The 20955-nt window shown below is 37.5% G+C and overlaps 2 protein-coding genes across 3 annotated transcripts; both read right to left on the bottom strand.

Annotated features, from left to right (window-relative positions):
- Nucleotides 1-450: 450 nt before the first annotated feature.
- LOC110055674 (transcription factor atoh7-like) lies at nt 451-1717 on the bottom strand. The gene has a single exon (XM_020762060.2). It carries the CDS (start codon nt 1644-1646, stop codon nt 1161-1163), a length of 486 nt encoding a protein of 161 aa, XP_020617719.2. The 5' UTR covers nt 1647-1717; the 3' UTR covers nt 451-1160.
- An 11090-nt stretch (nt 1718-12807) lies between these two features.
- Nucleotides 12808-20935, bottom strand: LOC110055671 (N(6)-adenine-specific methyltransferase METTL4-like). Of its 2 annotated transcripts, none has more exons than XM_020762057.2 (9): nt 20693-20935; nt 20369-20434; nt 19861-19969; nt 19357-19458; nt 18403-18567; nt 17743-17818; nt 16031-16956; nt 13591-13679; nt 12808-13013 (listed from the first exon to the last, which is right to left on the bottom strand). In XM_020762057.2, exons 1-9 carry the CDS (start codon nt 20933-20935, stop codon nt 12939-12941), a joined length of 1851 nt encoding a protein of 616 aa, XP_020617716.2. In that variant the 3' UTR covers nt 12808-12938. The 2 variants fall into 2 exon arrangements, with proteins under 2 accessions (XP_020617716.2, XP_020617715.2); XM_020762056.2 differs by having other exon boundaries at nt 13591-13682.
- Nucleotides 20936-20955: the final 20 nt, after the last annotated feature.

Genomic DNA, 20955 nt, shown 5'->3' on the forward strand with positions numbered 1-20955 from the left:
AATTATGGTACAAAATGATTTAGTACATTAACCTTGTTCATTTTGGGGTGTGTTGGTTTGAAAGTTCATCGAAAACACAAGCGACAGGTTAAAATTTGCGAAATCAAAATTCAGGCTTCTCGTTTTTTGGCACAGATTTTCGAATATATTTAAAATGTCGATGTGGTAAGTTTTTTAAGGGGGAAGGGAGAGAAACTGCCCGCAAATCTGTTTTTACATTTACGGTTCTTCGATCCGTTAATCACCATTCCGAGCATTCTTAAATCTTTGAATAGTGAAAGATACGGCGAAATAATGAAATGATTGAACATAGGTAAACTTCTAGATATTTAGGATAAAATCAAACTTAGGCACGGTTGAATTATATCTTGTCTCGGTTCGTCACGTATTCTTGTGTGCTTCCTAAGTGTTTTGTTTGACAGCGATCCATAAACGCACTTTTCGTGACTAAATGAACAGGTTTTTATTCCATTAAGCTAACTGCTTATACCTTACAAACAAAAGACCACTTAAAATTTCTGTTGTTCCATACGAAGATTACGATAGGTATACTATCTTTCGACTTCTCATAGTAATGTTGTTCAAATAGAAACCGTAAACTAGACTTTCCTCGTTGAAAGCAGTATTTCAGTTCAATTGTATCGCTAATATTACTGAATCAGTTCAGATATCGGAGTTTAGAGTCAATTTTTCAACAAGTGTAATCTTTTAATTCTTAAATGTCATCAAGGATATTTAGTTACATACAACAGAAAAAGCTAAGAGATGTATCTTTGTAATGTAATTAGTGTCTTCGCTGAACACACCGAACGCGGGAAATCCTGTTCATGTTATTTTACAACATTTAGTATTATCTTCTCACTCGTTAGAGAATATTTGTGTAAAACATGACTACAAATTCAGTAGTGCTATACATGATTTTACCTGCGCTGCTGTAGGACAAGTCTTGTTCGAAATGAGAATTCAGTTTATTTTCCAACAAGGCATAAACTCGGGCAGCTATAATGAAGAACTTGTGTGTACCTTTTCGCCCTAAGTTTGTTGTTGCAACGAAATTCCAACTTTGTTACAATGTGAGCTTATGTCTCGTGTCTTTGAACTTCAGTCCCGGCGAGTTGTCTTGCTTTTTGACATGAATCATGATTGGGTTGTTCAACTGTTTATGAATTCTCTTTGCCAAAGCAGCAGTGAGGCCTTGTTCCAAAAGAACAACTTTCATTTTCGGACGAAATCATTCCATCCCCACTTTCATGACAAGAGGAATTTATTTCCTCAGCGCTGTTGGCCTCTGTGCTATTTTCCCTTTCCTTTATTCCATCCATTTCTTGCAGTACACTATCCAAAAACCTTATATACCTGATGCTGCTTCTTAAAATATCAACTTTGGAGAGCTTTTTGTCAGGTGGGTAGGTAGGTAGAAGTTTTCTCAGTTCAGAAAACGCCATGTTGACATTTTGTTGTCGCCAGCGCTCCCGTTTGGTTATGGCAAACATATTCCTTTCAACGCCGATGTGGTTTTCGATATCCGCAGTCGGGATATCAAGACTTTGGACAGAAGCTGCAAGATACCGTGGAACACTTCCCGCACCTTTAAACTTGTGTGTCTTGGAGAGTTTCTTGGCAGTAATGTTGCTATTCATCGCCATCAAGCTTCACTTGTCTGATTCATTATTCTGTGTGATTGCCTATGATATAATCGCCTTCTTTAATCCAATTAAAGTCCTCAGGTCTTATAATAATAACATTTTAACACCAGTTAATTGATTACCCGCGCGTGCGGTCTGACAAAGCTGGAACCAAAATGGAACTTGCAACAAAAATCAGAGACGCGATCTCACTGATTTCTTGTATTTTGATTGCGCCAAACGCGATCTAACTTCTTTGCGACTCTTCACCAAATCATGGGAACCTTGATTTGATATCGCATGTTTTTTCTGTTTGGAAAAAGGAAGTCCAAAACGAACTATCTCTGCGATAAAAATCTGCCGAAGCCTGTTATATGGAGCAAAGTTATTCAAGAGATTTTTACTACAATACGCGTTTAACCACATGTCTTTTAGCAGATGTTTAAATAAAAATGAAGAAATATTAGCTATAGCTAGTCAATCTCACAAGTTTTGAAGGAAAACGTATACTTCCATGTTAAAACACTATCTTTTGCATTAATCCAGAATCATAAATTTTAAGCTCTGGTACATTTTGACATTAAGATTTTGTCATTAAAGGATTTTCGCTACTTTTGTTTACATTTTGTCTCTGATAACCGCCTAAAGACGATAACTGGTTCAATGTGAAATCCCAAGTCCATGCTGCTCGTGCTAAACTGCTAACTAATAACACAGTTGGTGAAGGTGTGTCAAGCTCTGGTTATGATATGACAAGACTCTCCAAATTCTGCTTCGATTTAACACTCAACCTAATCATCCTATATAGCATAAAATATTTGCTTTTCAAAGAGATATAATTATATTTCCATATTACATCAAAAAGGCCGATGGTTCCCGTTAGCTTTTTCCACCATTCGTTGAACAGTTTTCCGCTCGAAGGACAAGTACTTGCAGTACATCTATAAACAGCTGAGTTCAGTTTAAATTTATCAAAACCATGGAAGTAATATTACCAATTTATTTCAAAACCTTAAGAGGATTTTCCAAAACAATGTTTTGCATAAATATTTGTGTTTTTGTTCTTAAACACAGATACAGTCGAAATTTAGTAGCTTCTGATTTGAAATGTTTCTACAGACCTAGCCTTGAAGAACGAGTTAAGAAAATCTTCTTAAAAATAAACTGTTACGATATGACAAAAACCTAACATTTAACATGGCTATCGTATGTAATTTGGCAAAGTTTTAAACAAAGAAGTATGTTAGAATGTATCGCTATCTTTTATAAGATCTAGGCTTAGAAAAGACCAGAAATGCGTTGTGATGAATGAAATGTCTTAACCTATGCAGCACGTTATTTTTAAAATCAAATAATTCGACAATATGTTTGAATTGTGCCCTGACATTAAACAGGTGGGATAGAACAGATCGAGTTGTTCAGTACTTACACCATGCTCCATTGTCAACATAAAGGATCGACATATTATCAGCCCCACCCCATCCCCCAGTCTGCCAGGTTGCTTTAAGCAATTTCCCGGTTCTCACACTAGTGGGACGAGTTCTTCAAAGAGAGGTTAACACTGTCCACCTGACCCAGATCAGTGGGGCAAAAGGCGGATGACGCTATCCACCAGATAAATCACTATCCAGCGGATAGTGTGGTTTATTAACACTAATCCACTGGGAAGTGTTATCCACCTTTTGGACAATTGGTTCCTGCTGCACATAAATCTCCAGCCGGTGGATAAGTGCTGACAAAGAAAACTATACTATCCACTGGATAGTGATTTGTCTGGTTGAAATCGTTTTCCATCCTTTAAACAACCGCTGGGTGAAGCTGTGAGAGTGAAGGGTCTTGTCTAAGAGCATAACGCAATGACCCTGGCATAGACTCTAAAAAGCTGTTGGATTTTGTCACAGTACGGCCTGGTTCACACTAGCGACATAACAACATAATCGCTTGTGTCGGTAATGTGAACATCTACATAGAGAAAAGATCAGGGTTTTTCCTTGTGTCGTCATGTGCATACTGTTATGTTGCTATTATGTCATCATGTCAGGATGTTCACACTACAAACATGACGATATAACGTCCTTGTTATATCGTTATGTCGCTAGTGTAACCCAGGCTTAAGGCGGAGGTACACATGAATTTAAGTGAAATTTTAGGAAGTTTAAAGAGGGATTAAAAGGATAAAAAGGGGTTTGGAACACCACCAGACAGTTGATTGCCCCCAAAAGGGCACCACGGGCTGGTGGGCAACTGTTTGGTGTACGTCTACCAATTTATAACTTCAAATTCTAATTTTAAAGCAACATCAAATCTTCAAAATTTCCTATTTCCATAAATTTTACTAATCCTTTGAGAAAAACTATTTATCCCCAAATATACCCAAAAATCACCAAAAAATTTACAAAACAGCCCAAAACGTGGCTATGTGAAATGAGCAGAGAGATTTTTCACTGCTTGAAACGTGAACGAGATATTTGCATTCAAACCATAATACCCAGCAAAAATATGGCCTTCATGTTAACCCCCGCCTTAACCCGGTAAGGTGAGGATTTTCGACGTGTTTTCTTTTATCGTTCTATTGACTGGAATGTGCATTAGTTTTAAAAGAAAGCTGAAGAACAGGTGTGAAACCTGTAACGTATAGATTTAACTTATCATGTCACTGGTATGTCAGGAGAATGAAGGACTTAATTATCTCAAGGAGCAAAATATGACCCGAAACAAATTCTCCCAAGGCAAATAATAGCAACTGTGTGACAGACAGCAGGAAGAATTCAGATGTTGATCAGATTTGAGACCGAAACGATTCAAATGACTATTCATCTGTAGTAAAGTAGTTATCAGGTTTACGGTGACGTCACTGTTCGATATCTGACTCAGCAAATAATAATTTCCCCAGCATGGTACGATAATCCTCCCAAATCTCCCCTCTCCTCCCCTCTTATAGCCTCTCGGGCTTGTCACGCAATGTTTTCCTAACTTTGGGGATGAAAGATTGCGTGACGTGTCCAAAGAATTGCCCGCGCAGGAGGTTTAGACTTGTAGAAACTTGACAGGCTGTATACACCCTGGGATACCTTGCGTCATTGACTAGCGGTCAATATAAGGCGGTGTCAAGTACTTGTTGACTGAGGAGGCGATACTGAACTGATCCGCACGCAATATTACCATCAAACACACACGGTATAGTCTGGCGCGAGATCTGTTGTCACGGGTAGAAACTTAGAAAGTGTCAAACTTGTGAAAGGATCGTTCCATTAATAGACAAGGTTATAGAGACTGAAATAAAACACGTTCTCGAATCAAGTACAAAATACATGAAGTTATCTCGAGCAAACAACAATCTTTAATTTAACGGATAAACGCACAGTCGATTGACAACAGTTCTGATCAAAGTTGCCTTTTAATTAAATTTTATGTTTACTTTGGAAAAGGGAAGGTTTAAAAAACACGTAGATCAACAAAGTATTTTTGTAGCTGGCTTAAAACTACTAATCCTGATGATGGGCTTAGAAAAGCGGACAAATTATGTCACCAATCACCGTTCATTTTTGATCCAGACAAGTTCAAAAGATCGCTTCAGAGTTTTAGATTTTACACAGAGCTAAGTAGCACATAGGGAAATTGTGTGGCCTGATTTTAAGTTTTCTAGGCATCAAGCAGAGAATTCTTGTTGCTTGATTCTCTGCCTTTGATTGCTGAGAGAGTTTGAGACAGGAGTCCATTATTTTGAGCTCCTACTTTAAGCTCAGTCACGGTATTTTGAGTTATTTTGTCCACGTACAAAGTTACCTTTAAATTGAAGGAAGCCTGAAAATAGTAGTTTACTAAGATAGAAAAAGACCAAAGAGATAATAACAAACCATAAAGGAACAAGGATGGTTAAGGATGGAGAAGGTTAACACGGATTACAAACGACAAACTTAAAAAATTAGGCTAAATTTTTCAAGATGCGGGAACCGTGACTTAGCTTCTGCTAAAGATCAGTTCCCCAATACTACTAGACGGCTCCGCACGAATTCGCCGTTACAAGATAATAGGATGTGTTCAGCTTTTCAATAGAAAAATTCCTTGATTTGTTTTCGTATTCTTTGCTGAGATGTGTTACTTTGAGTTTCGAGTAACAAAAATGAAGAACGCAAAACATACGTCGAGAGGTTGAAATGAATATCCAGGTGATAATTTAGCTTATGGACCCCTGTTATTTACCGTCTGCTTATTTACTGGGGACGCGGACACACAGGCGACACAGCGAAGGAAATACCACAACATCACAGAGATGCGACCAGTAGATAAGTGAGTAGATAACGCTAATACTTTAATACTGTATTACGGAGGTTAATATGGAAAAGTCATGTAAAGTGATGCACTGGAATTAGCAGGTGAAGAATTTGATGAGCTTGTTTGAAAAGGTTATCTGTAATTAGGAAGAGATATATTAAGTTAACTGGAACTTGTACAGTACCCCACCTGGGCTTAGTGTCAAAACAAGGCACCAATATATAGCTGTGTTTTCAGACCCAACGTGCAGCTCAAGAAGAATATTACAATGTTAGGCCTGAGTGTGTGTCTTCACGAACATCTTAAGTATGTGTTTTTCAGATTTGGAAACTGTTTCCAAAGTAAACATTACACATTAAGATACACTCCAGGATAGATGATGATAGATGAAGCTCCTCTTGCGTTGTCGAAAATTACTTTAAAGTGGAAAAAAACCTGTAAAATAGTCCACTAAACACAAAGGAAGTAAATCACAAACCAAAATCGAACATGGATGGTTTATTTAGATTTACTGAGCAACAATGAACTTGATAAATTTAGGCGAAATGGTTCAAAATGTGTCATCCTTAGTTAAATGCGTAGGCGGCTTTTCCTGCGAGGCAAAGCGCTCAAAACACGGTCTTCTTTTTTCCCTCGGCATTAAGACCGCCCGGTATGCAGGCTAAAGTAGACTGTTTTATTTGTGGAATAATGTCATATTTGTGAGGTCAAGAAAATATTTTACGCTTGCTTTCGCTTATCTGATAGAGATCATGCCCTAATTTATTTTTCTCGAACTCTCAAGAATTAGGAACTAGAAAAGAAATGTTCCTGTACTGTAGACTTGAGCGCACAGGGGTCGCCGGCATCTATTTTTGCGGATCAGAGTTGGCGCAGTGGTGAGAGCGCTTGCCTCTCACCAATGTGGCCCGTGTTCGATTCCAGCCCGATGCCATAAGTGGGTTGAGTTTGTTGTTGCTCCGAGTGTTTTTCTCCCGGTTCTCTGGTTTTCCTCCCTCCATAAAAACCAACATCTCCAATCTGATCAGGATAGAGGACCCACATTTAAACTAAGGTGGCTGATGTGCTTTCCTCTCTAAATATTGTAATTTTTTTTTTTTTTTTGAACATGACTTCCAGACTGAGCGTCATAGGTTTGGTATCGTAAAATAACGTAACATTCAACAATATGGCAAGGATGGAATTAATAGACTGCAGTCTGGACAAACTGTTTGAAATGTGAGTTTGACTCCGATTACTTGCACATTTTTTCAAAGATCTTAAAGCAAGTTTCTTTCAAGAGATAACTTGCTTTCCTTTTTCAAGAATTCATAAACTGAATTCTCATTCCATAAGTTAGGCAATCGATTCCTTCACTGGTTTAAGTTGTAAATCAGTACTTGAAGAATCCTTGTAGTCACACAGAGAACCAGCTTCAACTGTAGGACCCTGTGGGGAAACCTTGACCGCAATAGTCTGTCGTGTTCTGTACGGAAGGCTTGAGTAGATGTTGGTCAGTTTAAAACGCAGCGATTTCAGTCGGAAAATTCAAAGTTTAACTCATGGGAAAAGAAAGAACTGAACAATCATTGTCAACAATCATTTGTGTGATTTCACTACGATGATAATCAATTCGGTAGTCATTCAGTTTATTTCTGTCTAACTCTTATGGATTACATGCTTATTGCCGAAAAGTAGCGAGGAAAAGCAAATCCAATAAACATAAATTCCCGGTTTAAATAAGTTTCCGTTTACTACGTATGCATTTCTTCCAATGAAATGCCAGTTGTTTGAGAACATTATCTGAAGCAAGAGCTATTACAATTAACAGAAGCACGTTGTTGTCACTGGAACTACAGATGAATTCATCAAGTTTACAGTTGATGGCTTTCCTCTCTTTTTGTATTTATGTGGACCATCTATTACCAGAAAATGTGGCCACAATCTTACTTACTGGGCTAGTTGTAGGCTGCTCTAGGTTACAGGCCTTTGATACCTGCAGAGTGAATCACGGTGGAAACGAAACACTCAACTGAGAAATATTTCATCATTTACATGTTAGAAAAAAGAGTTGCTTGAAAATGTCCCCGGCTAAATTGAGACCTAAGATTGCACAGTAACGTTTTGGATCAGAAAACCGATGGAGTACGAGTAATCGATACATTTAGCTAATCTACAGGTTATCGGTTATCTTACATGTATCAATTTGTCCTGGCTAACTAGAAACGGCTCCCTGTCAAAAATGGTATGATAAAAAGTTAGTAGCTTCGTGTTTTCGTGTTGCCTGCACTGCGAACAGACCACAAAGGAATATTTGAGTTGGCTTATAACTCTATTACAGCCATTCCACACACATATGACGAGCTTTTTGTAGATATGTTTCTGTTCGGGAAGAACGATTTCAGTCATGTAAACAAGAACAGCATCAACTAACTTGAGAACTTGATTCTTAACTCTCGGTACGTGCTTAGTAGAATTTACCCTAAAATGTTAAAGAGAAATTACTCGAATGATCGAGATTTAAAAGGTCACTAATACCTTGGCTGCCGTTATCAATGCACCGAGTATTTTTTGAGATATGGTATCCTGTGGTGCATTCCACCAGTGTAGTATCCCTGTGTTCACAAGCCATCAGTGAAGAGGCCAATTTATCGTTCAAAACCTTCTAGGAATCGTTCGTTGCAAGGTTCGCTTTTGTGTGTGTACAATAATAAGATGAAAAAAACCAACGAAGCCGACATTTCATGTGAGAGAGCGAATATAAAAGCTTAATATTTCATCAAGTAATGCTGTTAAATTGCGTCATTATCACATATCCCCTAAATTGTGGACCGGAATTACTTATGTAATTCATACTTGATTCTTAGGAACACAAACCACTAGGTCGAATAGGGTTTTGTCGCAATCTAAGACAGGAAAAGCCCTGAAAATAAATATATAACTTATTTTAAAGACAATTGGACTTCCAGGTTCGTGACATGAATTTCCGGAATATGCACGCGTCACAATGAAATCAGTACATTTATGGACTTCTACAACGGTCAATAAGCTTCTGTACATAGTTTTCATAAGCGAATAACAAACTTCCCTTAATTAGTCGGGATTATAAAAGACACTAAGCTAATTACAAGTCATTTATCTGATGGTATTTGGTAAATCCTTAAAGTCATTATACTCGATTACTGAATACTTGCGTGGCTGGAGTTCAAGTATGTAAATCCATTTTCTACTTCAAATATTTAAAGTAGTTTGTTTAAAGAATGACCGCGGTTCGGCGTGCTCGTCAAACAGAAATAATTGCTCTTTTCAGGCTTATAAGGTTAAATCAACAAAAAAGCAACTTCATAATGAGTCATTTGAATTTCATTGTCGACCGCAAACTAAACATTGTACAAATACCTATTTCTGCCCTCCCTAAAACACATCTGAACATTTTTAAAGTTCTTCTTTGCAACTGTTTCTTTTTTCCTCTAAATATGTCAACTTTCACAGTAAACCAGCCATTTGTGTGCTTTGGGCTGCTTCTATGTTTGGTGAAAAGAAAAAAAACTAGGTCATCTTTAGCATTTACAAAGCGAGGGACTTGCGTAATTAATTCCCTTCTCAGGGTTTAGATCTTGCTGATAGGCCTTGCTGTTTTGACATCGGATTGGCTCAAAATGACGATATTTCGATATTTATCAAAACAAGGCGAGATATCGGTTTGACAAATAGCGAAACTTATCTCAAGGGCTTGCTATTTCAAGTAAACTAGCCAGGGGAAACTCGTAAACACGTCCGCAGTCTGACATTTTGTTTTATCGCCCGGACACGAGGTCCACGTATAGCCCGTACCTGTGAGTCTAAACAACCAACCACCGATATACCAGACTGGTAAGTCGATTTTGAGGGTAAATATCCCCCATATTAAGTCTTTGAGGAGTTATCTTGCAAAGATCATCTTATATGCGGATCACGCAAATGAACAAATGATGTCTTGGAGAAACGCTGCAAGTTCTAATTGCACGCGAGCTCGCAAGCCAATGGTCTCAGCGTACTATTACAGTAATTCATCAATTCCCGTTGGATATTTTGGTACCACAATACGAAGAAGACCAGTGGGGTTTGGTTTCGAAGCTCCATTCCAAAACCGAAGGAATTTTACGAACAGTCGCGAGCGTTGGAGACAACATCACGTCAACATGGCGTTTGGCGAGCTGAGGAAGCTCCTGCCTACCTACCCTCCTGATAAAAAACTCTCCAAACACGAAATTCTGAAACTGTCCATGAAATACATCTCATTCTTAAGCGGTGTGTTAAAAGGAATGGATTCAAACCAAGCCGAGTTTTGCCCTGATTGTGTTATAGATCCATCAAAGTGTTCCCCGAGTTCAAGCTCTGCTACTTCCAGTAGCGATGGCATTTTATCAGCAAGATTAGATTTGGAACATGTCAGTGTAGACTCGTTAACATCCCAGATACGACTCGAAGAAGAAGGCGATTGAATTCCAGGGATTTTGTGTAGGAATGGTGCATTCTGTTACAGGTTGCAAATTAGGTGAGAAGAAAGTGCGGAGGAGTGAACGATTAAACAAGGAAAGCTGAGACGCGAGCGTTATATCGATTTATATGTTTGTTGATAAGAAGCTAAAAAGACCAGAACCTGCTCAAGACATTAAATGTCTAGTTTACACCGGTCTGAAACATATCACTGCAAGAAAAACAAACTAACACGAAAGCGGAATTAACCAGAAACAGTATGTAACTCATCTGCAAAAGAACTTGAGATTGATAACGGAAAAACACTCGCTATTAATTGTACAAGAAACCCAATAAAATGTATGAAGTTTGTCTTCCTTCCGGAATCATTCAGTTTACGAAAACATGTGCACTACAGCTCTATATTCCCGATCGATTACCGAGATCATTTGAGATGTCCCGTTTCTTTTTTCGTTATCAAACCATAAAGATTTCTTATCATAGATTAAATTCTCTTGACTTGCCTCAAGGACCTTGTACAGTTCACAATAGTTGTCTAGCCTTGTTCAGTACCAATTGTGCGTGAGTTTTGAAAGTGTGACACAAAAAATCGAATTTATTCGGATAAGCCTTACTTGGAAGGGAAAGAAGAAGGAAACTTTTCAAACTGTAGGCGATAAAGAAAAACAAAAATGGACAACAGTTCTGGCAAATACATAGGCTTAATGCCAAGATTCTTTGCCTGATAACCTTGAGTTCAAGAATTTCCGAAATGAACATTACTTATTAACTAGATCGATTTCTTCGTATGCTTCAAAGACAAATTTCTTTATCGCTCGTTATTACAAATCAAATAAACAGGAACATCAGAAATCACAATTTTAATGCGTCAGAGGCCATTAAAGGGGGAAGTTGGTGAAGCTGACGTGGTTAGTCCTTATTAAATGTCACTGTCGCAAAACGCCCTTTAACAGTTTTTAATTACTTAAATATTTATTAATGACAACTGTCAACAACCTTAATTAAGAGATACGGGAGCGGATTCGGCCTCAAACTCGTTACAGATTTTCTGGAACGTAAGGGAAGTCTTGTGTTTTCTCTAACTTACTCCAGATTATCAGACTGAAAGACGCGAAGGACTGAAGACTTTTTTGGTAATAGTGTATTTTGCAATCTGTACAGCAGGCGGTTTGGATCGTGAGAGAATTTGGCGTTCGTGCGCCACAAAACGTCTCTATTGCACTGTAGACAAAGTTCCTTTACCCTACAGACTGAAATTATCTAACTATCTAACATTTTGAAAGACTTAGGCCGTAATCATACGGGGGGTCTTTCAGTCTAATTGCCGAATGCGCCCATACAGTGATATGAAATGATTGAAATCGATGCCGTCGAAGTCGGAATCTATTTGTTTCAGCGAATCTCCAGTTCGCGAAAGTTTAGCAGTTAATCTATAATAATTGTGTGACTGTTTTCTTTAGGACTAGAATTTTAAGGATTTTTGCTGTACAAGCTGTGGCTTATCAGAAATAGGGAATTTAACAGGTTAACAGACACGTTTATTTCGGGGTTTTCGAGGTCAAAGGGTTTACAACAATCTGGCATGATGTTGTGATAAACTGACGTGTTTTCTAAACTGTAATACTAGCTTGTCGCTTGCTAAACAAAAAATCCACAGGCCTGTTTTATTACTCAACAAATGCCTTCTTGTTCAAGAAAAGAAACATCAATAATTACCAACATGGAAATTCTCCTATCGCAATCAATAATTTGATAAGCAAACAGGTGATGAGAATTAAGCCTATCAGTAATGGAGTGTTGACTTAGTGCTAAATATAGCATGGGTGCAGGAGTTGGATGTAACTAATTTCCCTAAGGGTTGAACCATTTAACCTTTAAGAGAGGGTTGGGTGATTTTGAAAAAAAAAATATCCTGCAAGCATACTTGTGCTAAAAAAGATTCATACATACAGCCACTGCCAAAAACAATTAGCACACGTTCAGCGAGCCAAAAAAAGCATGTTAAACAGAGAAAAAAATATCATGCTTTAAAGCAATAACCGATTGCGGAGTGAGCTTAAGAAACTTATGCCAAAAAAGAGTTTTAAAGACAAACTGAAACCTTCGTTAGTTGTAGTATTTTTAATCGTAGTTCTAGTTTTAAACCTTAGTTCTAGTCTTAAGATTTTAGCTTTTATTACTTCTGTATTTTAGACATTTAATGTATATTTTAGACTTTATTTTTTAGAGGACCTTCCTGAAAGCCACCTCTAAGTGATTGGAGGCCTCCTCTTAAAATATTAATTTATTATTATTACTATGCCTACACGTCCCAAGAAAAAAATTGCCTAGTGCATGAAAGGGTTTTGAAAAAATTGTGCCTGTACCAAATCACTCACACACCCCATCAAAAGTCAAAGGGTCCACCCCTGACCATTCACAGTTCTGTAAACCTGTGACACAATGAACATTTCATCTTTATCTTGAACAAATACTTTATTTAAAAAGCTTTAAAATCCTTTTTCTTCTTTTACCATACATTTATGTATCCAAAGGGATACATGAATGTATGGTAAAAGAAATCTCAGAACTATTTCGTAGTTAGGTAGCATTTTCATTGGTTTCTTGCTTGGGTGGCAAATGGTCAAAATATTGCATACCCTGGAACCTCAACACCTGAAAAATAAAGTAAATAAAAAAGAATAAAGAAACAAACAAACAAGCAAACAAATAATAATAGATAATTGTCTCAAAACTACAATTCTGTATATTTTCATGTTGCAATGTTTCATCATTAGGTCTCATTAGCTTCATGTTTAACTATGTCAAATCTTGCTGAGGTGAAACAAGGTCTATGACTCTATTTCAAGCCTAATGGGAAAAACATGGTTTTAGCTTTTTTTATTGGGAGCAGGGATGGCGAAGTGGTGAAAGCGCTCACATCCCACCAATGTGACCTGGGTTCAATTCCACCCGATGCCATATGTGGGTTGAGTTTGTTGTTGGGTCCTGCCTTGCTCCAAGTGTTTTTCTACAGGTTTTCCAGTTTTCCTCCCTCCACAAACACCAACATCTCAGAATTCCAATTCGACCAGGATAGAGAACCCGCATGAAAACCAGCTAGGTTGATGTGGTTTCCTCTCTAAGTATTGTAAATTAACTTACTTTTTTAGCTGCACCACATACACCTGTGTGGAATATTTCAGAGAATTTCATAAGTGAAGGATTATATTTCAGAACATTGAATGCTTACCTCATTTCCCCAGCTGGTCCAGTGTGGTGTGAGATTTCGGGCAAACATCTCAAGGCATAGTGAATTGTGAGGAACATATTGGGAGAGAACTTCTGAAAAAAAAAACACTATAATGAGTGTGTAATGTTCATAACATATAAATACAACAACAGCAGTAGCTATCATGCACAGTGCAAATCTGGTGTGAAGAATGATAGGATATTATGTACTTATTGACTGAGTGGGAGGGCTGGACAGGAAAATATTTGGCTCAAGGTCAGGACATACGACCAAGTGCAGCAAGGTTTGTGTGCCATGACCGAGAGTCAATTTTTTTCCCGTACACCCAGACCTGACTCAGTCAATAAACATTTTATCATGACTATTTTAAAACCATTTCCCTTATGGTTTTACAAGGAAGTAGCATGGGGGCCATACGGGTCACATGATAAAAATAATCATTATATATTGGATATTGGGTGAAGTAAAAGTATACAGTCAACTGAAGCACTCTACAATAATCTGAGGCAGTATCAAGTGGCTATTGTCAGTGAAAGATCTACAGGAGTACCCTAGAATTCCTGTCAACAGTACCTCACTTTGTCTCCTGACCACCTTTTTGAGCACCTCTAGAGCTGGCACTGACAGTAGAGAGGTTGCAATGTAGTATCACAGTCAAACCTCTGCATAACAGCCACCTTGGGGACAGAGGAAAGTGGCTGTTGTTGAGAGGTGGCCCTTATGGGGAGGTAGGAGTGTAATATATCACACCAACCTTTTTTGGAGGACAACATTTTTATATTTTAAAAATGCTTATTTTAGCATAGAAATAACTAAAGTAATCAAAATATATCAATAAAACAGAAACCAAACAGAAACAGAGACCAACATTGAGTGATACAGATAAAGTTTCATGACCTTTTAAAATATAACATGGAGTTTTGTATGTACCATTCGTCAGTCGTTGATTAACTGGCATTGTAGAGAGGTTATTTTGGTAGTCTGGGACGCGCTTTGGTGGCTGTTGCCATTATGGAGAGGAGGCATATGTAGAGAGTGTAAATAAGAGTGAATGTATAGACCATCATCAGGATGAATAAAAGGGGCTGGTGTAGGGAGGTGGCCATTAGTGGAGGTTCGACTGTATTGATAGTTAAGTGTACAGATCGGCACAGTTTGGAGAGAAAACACTTGCCATTGTTAAAGTGCCTATGAAGTAAAAAATAATTGCTGCTTATTTGAAAGGCTTTTCAAAGTTAAGAAGAATGGCGTTTTCCTTTTTGGAATATCTTTTTTCGTTCTAGAGATATTTACGTTTTTGTATTATGCAAATGAGGAAAGTGATGACGTCACAGGTGGTTCCACTTGAACAGTAAAACACTGAATCAAGAATATCTCTAGAAATATTGGAGCAGTGTTCTTCAAACTTGACACCACAAATGTGCATCACAAAAGAAACAGAATGACACTTTCTGTGTTGTTGCCATGGCAACACTTTTGGCTCCAGTCTCTTTCTGTGAAAAACCAAATATGCCAATTTGCAACCCTTCGAAAAGGGACAGAGGGTCTTGCTCAGAACACACATGATTCCCACATTGTCTTAACCCTCCCCATTAAATCGTTGGGAGTGGATGATCCTTGTTTAAGAAAAAATCTGGTAATGTTAGTTTTATTTAAAACAGGACCAGTGGCATAACTGTTGTCATGGCGACAGCATGACGGGTGTCATTTTGTTTCTTTTGTGATGTACATTTCTGGTGCCAAGTTTAAAGAACACTGCTTTAATATTTCTAGAGATATTCTTGATTGAGGGTTGAGCTGTTTTAGTGGAACCACCTATGACGTCATCACTTACAATACAAAAACGTGAATATCTCTAAAATGAAAAAAGATATTCCAAAAAGGAAAACGCCATTCTTCTTTACTTTGAAAAACCTTTCAAATCAGCAGCAATTATCTTTTACTTCATAGGCACTTTAAGTTAGCCATTATTTAAAACTCAACGGCAATCTTTTTTTTTTTTAATATTCTTCTTTTGGTCTATTGTGTCACTGAGGAGGAGAAGATGCAGTGTCCTAATGGTTAGTGTGCTAGACTTAGGATCGAGCAGTCAGGGTTCAAGCCCTGGCTGGGGCCATTGCATGAGCAAGACAATTCACTCTCATAGCGCTGTATGAATGAAGCTAAACCGGGACAGGTGAATACAAAGTTTGGAGGTAACACTCTGATGGACAAACATATCATACAGGGGAAAATAGAAAAATTTGTAGTCGCTTGACACACTTCAGAAACTGGGATAATCTCTAATGGTATAGACCACTCTGATGGTATAGACCACTTAGCCCTTTACAGACTTCATCTTTTTCATCTGTGAGGCAACAATCAAGGATCAGGTAATAGTAAAGGGAAATTAGCACCTATTCATTGTTAGGGATATTTACAGGGTTAATTTTCAACTCACCATTCAATGGAGGCTTCCTGGAGTGGATCTTGCAGGGGACGCTACAGATGATTTGCTGATGTGGTAACAATTGACAATCTTTTGATCTCGTATCCCTTTGTAATAACTCTGAGTGTTTACTAGTACTGTTCATAATAGAATCAGTGTGTTGAACATTTTCTGCAATTTTCAAATCTGTGGCAGTGACTCTAAGACATTTGCTCTCATACAGTTCCAGAACGTCTTGTTCATCATGTTCTTTTTGCATGACAATGTCACTCAAACTTTCCATGTCATCTGAAAGATCCACTTTATTTTTATGATATCGTTCACAGCAACTTAGAAAGTCATTTCTTGGACTCTGAAGTGGCACAGTTTGGAGGAAATTATCTAGATGTTCATATTCATGATCACTGCATGCTGCACAGTTTAAACCAGTTGTTGGTTTTAAGGATGATAATGATGTCCGCTCCTGCGGCATTGTAGTAGCTACATTTTTGTCACTGATGTAACATGTCATGCTAACCTCATCATCATCATCATCACATTCATTCATCTTTTTTCTTTTCTGTCGCAGTGATAAAACATTTGATTTATTTTCATGAGGAGTAAATTTTGACCTCTCCTTAGCAGGTTCATTGCTTTTGCTTACACTTAAACCAAACATCCCTGGAGCATCCTTCTTTGCTATGAATCGTCCTAGCAACAGTGGCTCATAAGGTTTTTTATGTGGTGAATCTAGATCAGTCACCAATTCTCCTTTCCTTGTAACCTTGACCCAATACCACTCTGCCACTAGCTCAACTGACCAATGAGGAAAGAGCTCTGTCTTTGTAAACCTCAAGTACTTCTGTTTATTGGTAACCCAGATCCCCACCAAAGCTCCAGGAGCAAGAAGATCAGGGACTGGGAGAGATTTAATCTGCCACAATGACATGAAGGAATACCTTGAGAACAAAAAAGGTAAAAGAATGAAAATTAAATTTATTAAACATAAAGTAAGATAAATAATCCAAAGGAAATGCCACCCAAATTTTCTGAAATCATGATCATATGAAAAAAAATGAGTTCAGTATTGACTGAGTGGAAGGGTCAAATTAAAAAATACATTAGGCACTGGATCATGCAAGATGGACAAAGTCCACAAAGGAGCATGCAAAATGACAGAAGGCCAAAATATATTTTCTGAGTCAAACCATGATCAGTCAAAACGTTTAATCATACCACACTAATACATGTAGAGCTTAATTTTGTCTGAAAATTGTGCAAATATCTTGGGGAACATTCTGAATTGAATGCATTGAATGAATTATTTATGTGTGAAGGTCAGATGGCAATTTTTTGGACCGGTTCATGTCAACCTAACCCATCCCACACTACATATGTAGCACTGTTTAAAACCTTAAATGATTTCTGCTGATCCAAAAGTTTCCAGGTTAGGCCTTCCATTTTGAGAGGTTAACCCAACAATTCACCAGTAAACCTGATGTACCAAGTTAGAGAAAGACACCTTAAGAACAAAGCGTATTGTCAAAATGATAGTAGACAAGGACAACAAAGTAATTAGGTCAGTGTTCCTCAAATGTGTCTTTGATAGGTGATGCCTATATATGTGCCACCTAAACTCAACCATAACTGGCACGTGCAAAAGAAAGGACAGAGGACCATACTTTGTGCAAGAGGGGTACTTGGCATTTTGCATTATAATTCTGCACAATTAAAAGCCTTCTTACTTTGATCCACGTTTTGCAGACTTGTTGAACCAGGGGGGATCCAACACTAACAAGTTATAAAGTCCATTATGCTGGGCTGTGGGTGATTCAAGGAACAATCTTCTGTCAGTATTTCACAAAGTTACCGAAAGACAAACTTGTAAAAAGGTTTATTCAGATACTGTACATTTTGTTACAAAAAAAACTGTACATCTGAACGACATAGTTATGGAAAGTCATGGCAGGAAAAAACCCAGGTCCAATTGCCCGGGCCAAGTAAATTTCGCTCTTGGGCAAGTGAATTTATAGAACTTCAGTGGCGCCGTAGGCAAGTGAAATTAGCTTTAGTAGTCTTGTGGGTCTGAATAAAAATGTCAGCTTGATAAATAATAATTTCCAGTCAGAAGGTATTTCGAAAAAGACTGCAAGATTAGTTAACCATTGAGTTGAAAGCATGGATTAGTTAGGAATCCAAGCTTTGTTTGTGTTTGTCCTCTGATTGCCATACTGGCTGCCATGTCGGCAAGAAATATTTAAGTGGGGGCAACTGAAAACTGAAATTTACTGGCCCAGTAGATTTTAATTTTTTTTTTCCTGCCATGCTGAAAGGAAAATTGAAAGGAACCAGGAACCAGACCAAGTGATTATTACTGAGCATAGAAAGTAATAAAATTCACATACCATGATTAATAAGAGGTTTTAAGTTACTTGCATTCGACATCAAGAAGCTACAATTAGCAGGTAAAATGTACTTGTCTCCAGAGATATTTAGCTCTGCTGGATTATCGCATGGGTAAGAAATCATTTGGTCCAATAAATCTCTTTCACTAACAGCAATATTTTCACCTGAGAGAAATGGCAACAATGTTTAATTCTTGTTTTAAAAGCAATTAATAGGTAATATCCAAAACTGAGTTCAGTCTTTACATCTTCCTTTCAATCATGTACAAAATGCATAGGATGCTAGCTGAGACTCTTCTTTTTTAAGTGGACTTAATTTTTATTCAAAAAACTTTTTTGTGTTTTTGGGGGGATAATTCATTTATTAGGAGGAATTTTTATTCAAAAATTGATTGGCCAAAATATCTTTCATGCCCTTTTTTTGGAGCAAATATACATAAGAATACTGTTTGGTAAACCCTTGTTGTTGTAATTTTATGAATCATGAAACAGCAAGCTCTACTGGACATAATTCAGACCACTAAAACGTGTAACTTATACCAGTCCTGCACTAATACAGTTGTCAAAGAAAAAATATTCAAATGTACTCTGTGATAAGAATCCAATAATGTACGATAAAAGTCCCCAATAACATATAAATGCAAAGCAATTATAATTCCACAGGCTTATATACATTCAATAGAGAGACCCTTCTAAAGGAAGGGGGGTAGCATGTCTGCCATCTGTAGTTCAAACCTTTTTAGGAAGGTCCTCACACCACTATTAGAATTTCAACCTGAGTTACGTTGTTATTCATCATTTTATCAGTCAGCATGTCACTGTTTGGATGCCGTGAACCTCAGTAGAAGGCTGTGGATTGGAGCTATTTTCCAAGGGCTTTGTGCTCATGAGATTATTTTGGTTTGAAGGCCTATTTTAATTCTGGAATTCTAAATTTTATTATTTATTTACAACCTTTAATAATAAGAGGTTCCAAAAAATGTTTGGATTCCAATCTGGTACAACTTGACACATCAGCCAATAATCCAGCAAAGTCCTTCCTGTCCTCTGGCATAGCTGAAAAAGTGAAAATAATGGTACTGTGTCTAATAGTAACAACAATTTTTAATTAAGTTAGTATATAGTACCATTATACGGCATGGAGATAAAATTACTTGAAGTCTGATGTGGATTCCATGGTTCCCACTAACATTCTGTGGTTGTTGTAACCTTGAAGCTGGGGTTCGTACATTTTTTCTGTTATTACTTGGTACTGCTGAATACCACTACTGATATTTTAGCAATTGTATTTTGGTGTGAGTAAATACTTTTTTTTTGTCTCCAAAAGTGATGAGAGGTGGTTGTTTTCCCTGACTAATTGAATCTTTCAGTCGTATCGGAATACTTTGTCCTATTTTCCCTGAATTTGTAACATTTCTGAATTAAGCTTGATCTACTCAGTTAATTCTGATTATTTACCTGAAATTGCAGTATTTTGTCGAACATGCTCGCTTCCGGAGAGAAAATAATTTTTATCCACTCCAATCTGAACAAGCCTCTCTACTCCTGCTGCAATTGTGTCTCTTATCTTTAGTTATAGAAATAAAGATTTTGAGTAAAAATCAAACCAGGTGAAAAGTATGCTGGAGATAAGGGTTGAATGCCTAATCACTGGAAAAAACGTCTCACTGGACTTCAGACAACCCGGTGCTATGTTTAATTATTATTGATACTACCACTTATTACATCCAAAGAGTTTAGTTTGTTCCAACAACAAATTACATTGAATTTCCAGGAAAGCTAGAATAATCAAATGAAAATGTTCTAAGCCGGCCAGGGTATCTTGTGTTGATGAATTATTACATTCTCAGTACTAAATTTCTAGAGATCAATTACAATGCGAAGGAGAATAATTGGCTTATTAACTCTTCTTTGAAGGATTTCAACGGAATACGCGCGTTATGCATTGCTGATGAAAATTGTTTACCTTGCGATGTTGAAGAGCAGCCTCTGATTCCTCGTCAGTTCGACAAACTTGAGCAGATTTCTTTCGCTGCGCAGAAATACAAAATGTTTATTTCCAGGGTACTTACTATAACTTAATTAAAGAAGTTTTGTTGATCAAGCCTTAGAGTAGTTTTCTATTTACAAACCACGCTGTAAAATATTTTGTCTCGCTAGATCTTCAAAATATTAAGTCTCAGGTAAGTGGTGATTTCTCATTTCTAAGTCATAGAGATCTTTAAAATCTGTATCAACGGAATTAAACTTAAGTTTATTCTCGATCTTGCGATCAGGATTAAGCGGTTACCTTTCTCTTTCTGGTACCATTTTGCTCGCAGCTGTTTTCAGTCGAAGATCGAAAGTAGGGCTCGTAAAGTGCAAATAAAGTTTCTTTACACGACAACAACAACGGAGAAACTGATTCAGTAATACTCTTCTTGTGATCGATTAGAAATCCGCTTTCGCATCGGCCGATCACAGCCATTTTACAAGTAAAGTTTTTTTTATCCCAACAGAAAAATCTGTGTGAGTGCAAAAATATACTAGGCATGTTTACTTAAACGTATAGGG

Source organism: Orbicella faveolata, unplaced genomic scaffold (genome assembly GCF_042242905.1).
Source record: "Orbicella faveolata isolate gen_17 unplaced genomic scaffold, um_ofav_v1 contig_14, whole genome shotgun sequence".
In the NCBI taxonomy this organism is placed as follows: Eukaryota; Metazoa; Cnidaria; class Anthozoa; order Scleractinia; family Merulinidae; genus Orbicella; species Orbicella faveolata.

Excerpts from the sequence above, each read along its gene's own strand:
- LOC110055674 (XM_020762060.2), bottom strand. The coding sequence starts at position 1,646 with ATGGCGATGAATAGCAACATTACTGCCAAGAAACTCTCCAAGACACAC.
- LOC110055671 (XM_020762056.2), bottom strand. The coding sequence starts at position 20,935 with ATGCCTAGTATATTTTTGCACTCACACAGATTTTTCTGTTGGGATAAA. Across the intron at positions 16,957-17,742 it reads TCTGCAAAACGTGGATCAAA|GTATTCCTTCATGTCATTGT; the intron begins GTAAGAAGGCTT and ends TTTGTTCTCAAG. Across the intron at positions 13,683-16,030 it reads CAGGAAGCCTCCATTGAATG|AAGTTCTCTCCCAATATGTT; the intron begins GTGAGTTGAAAA and ends TTTTTTTTTCAG.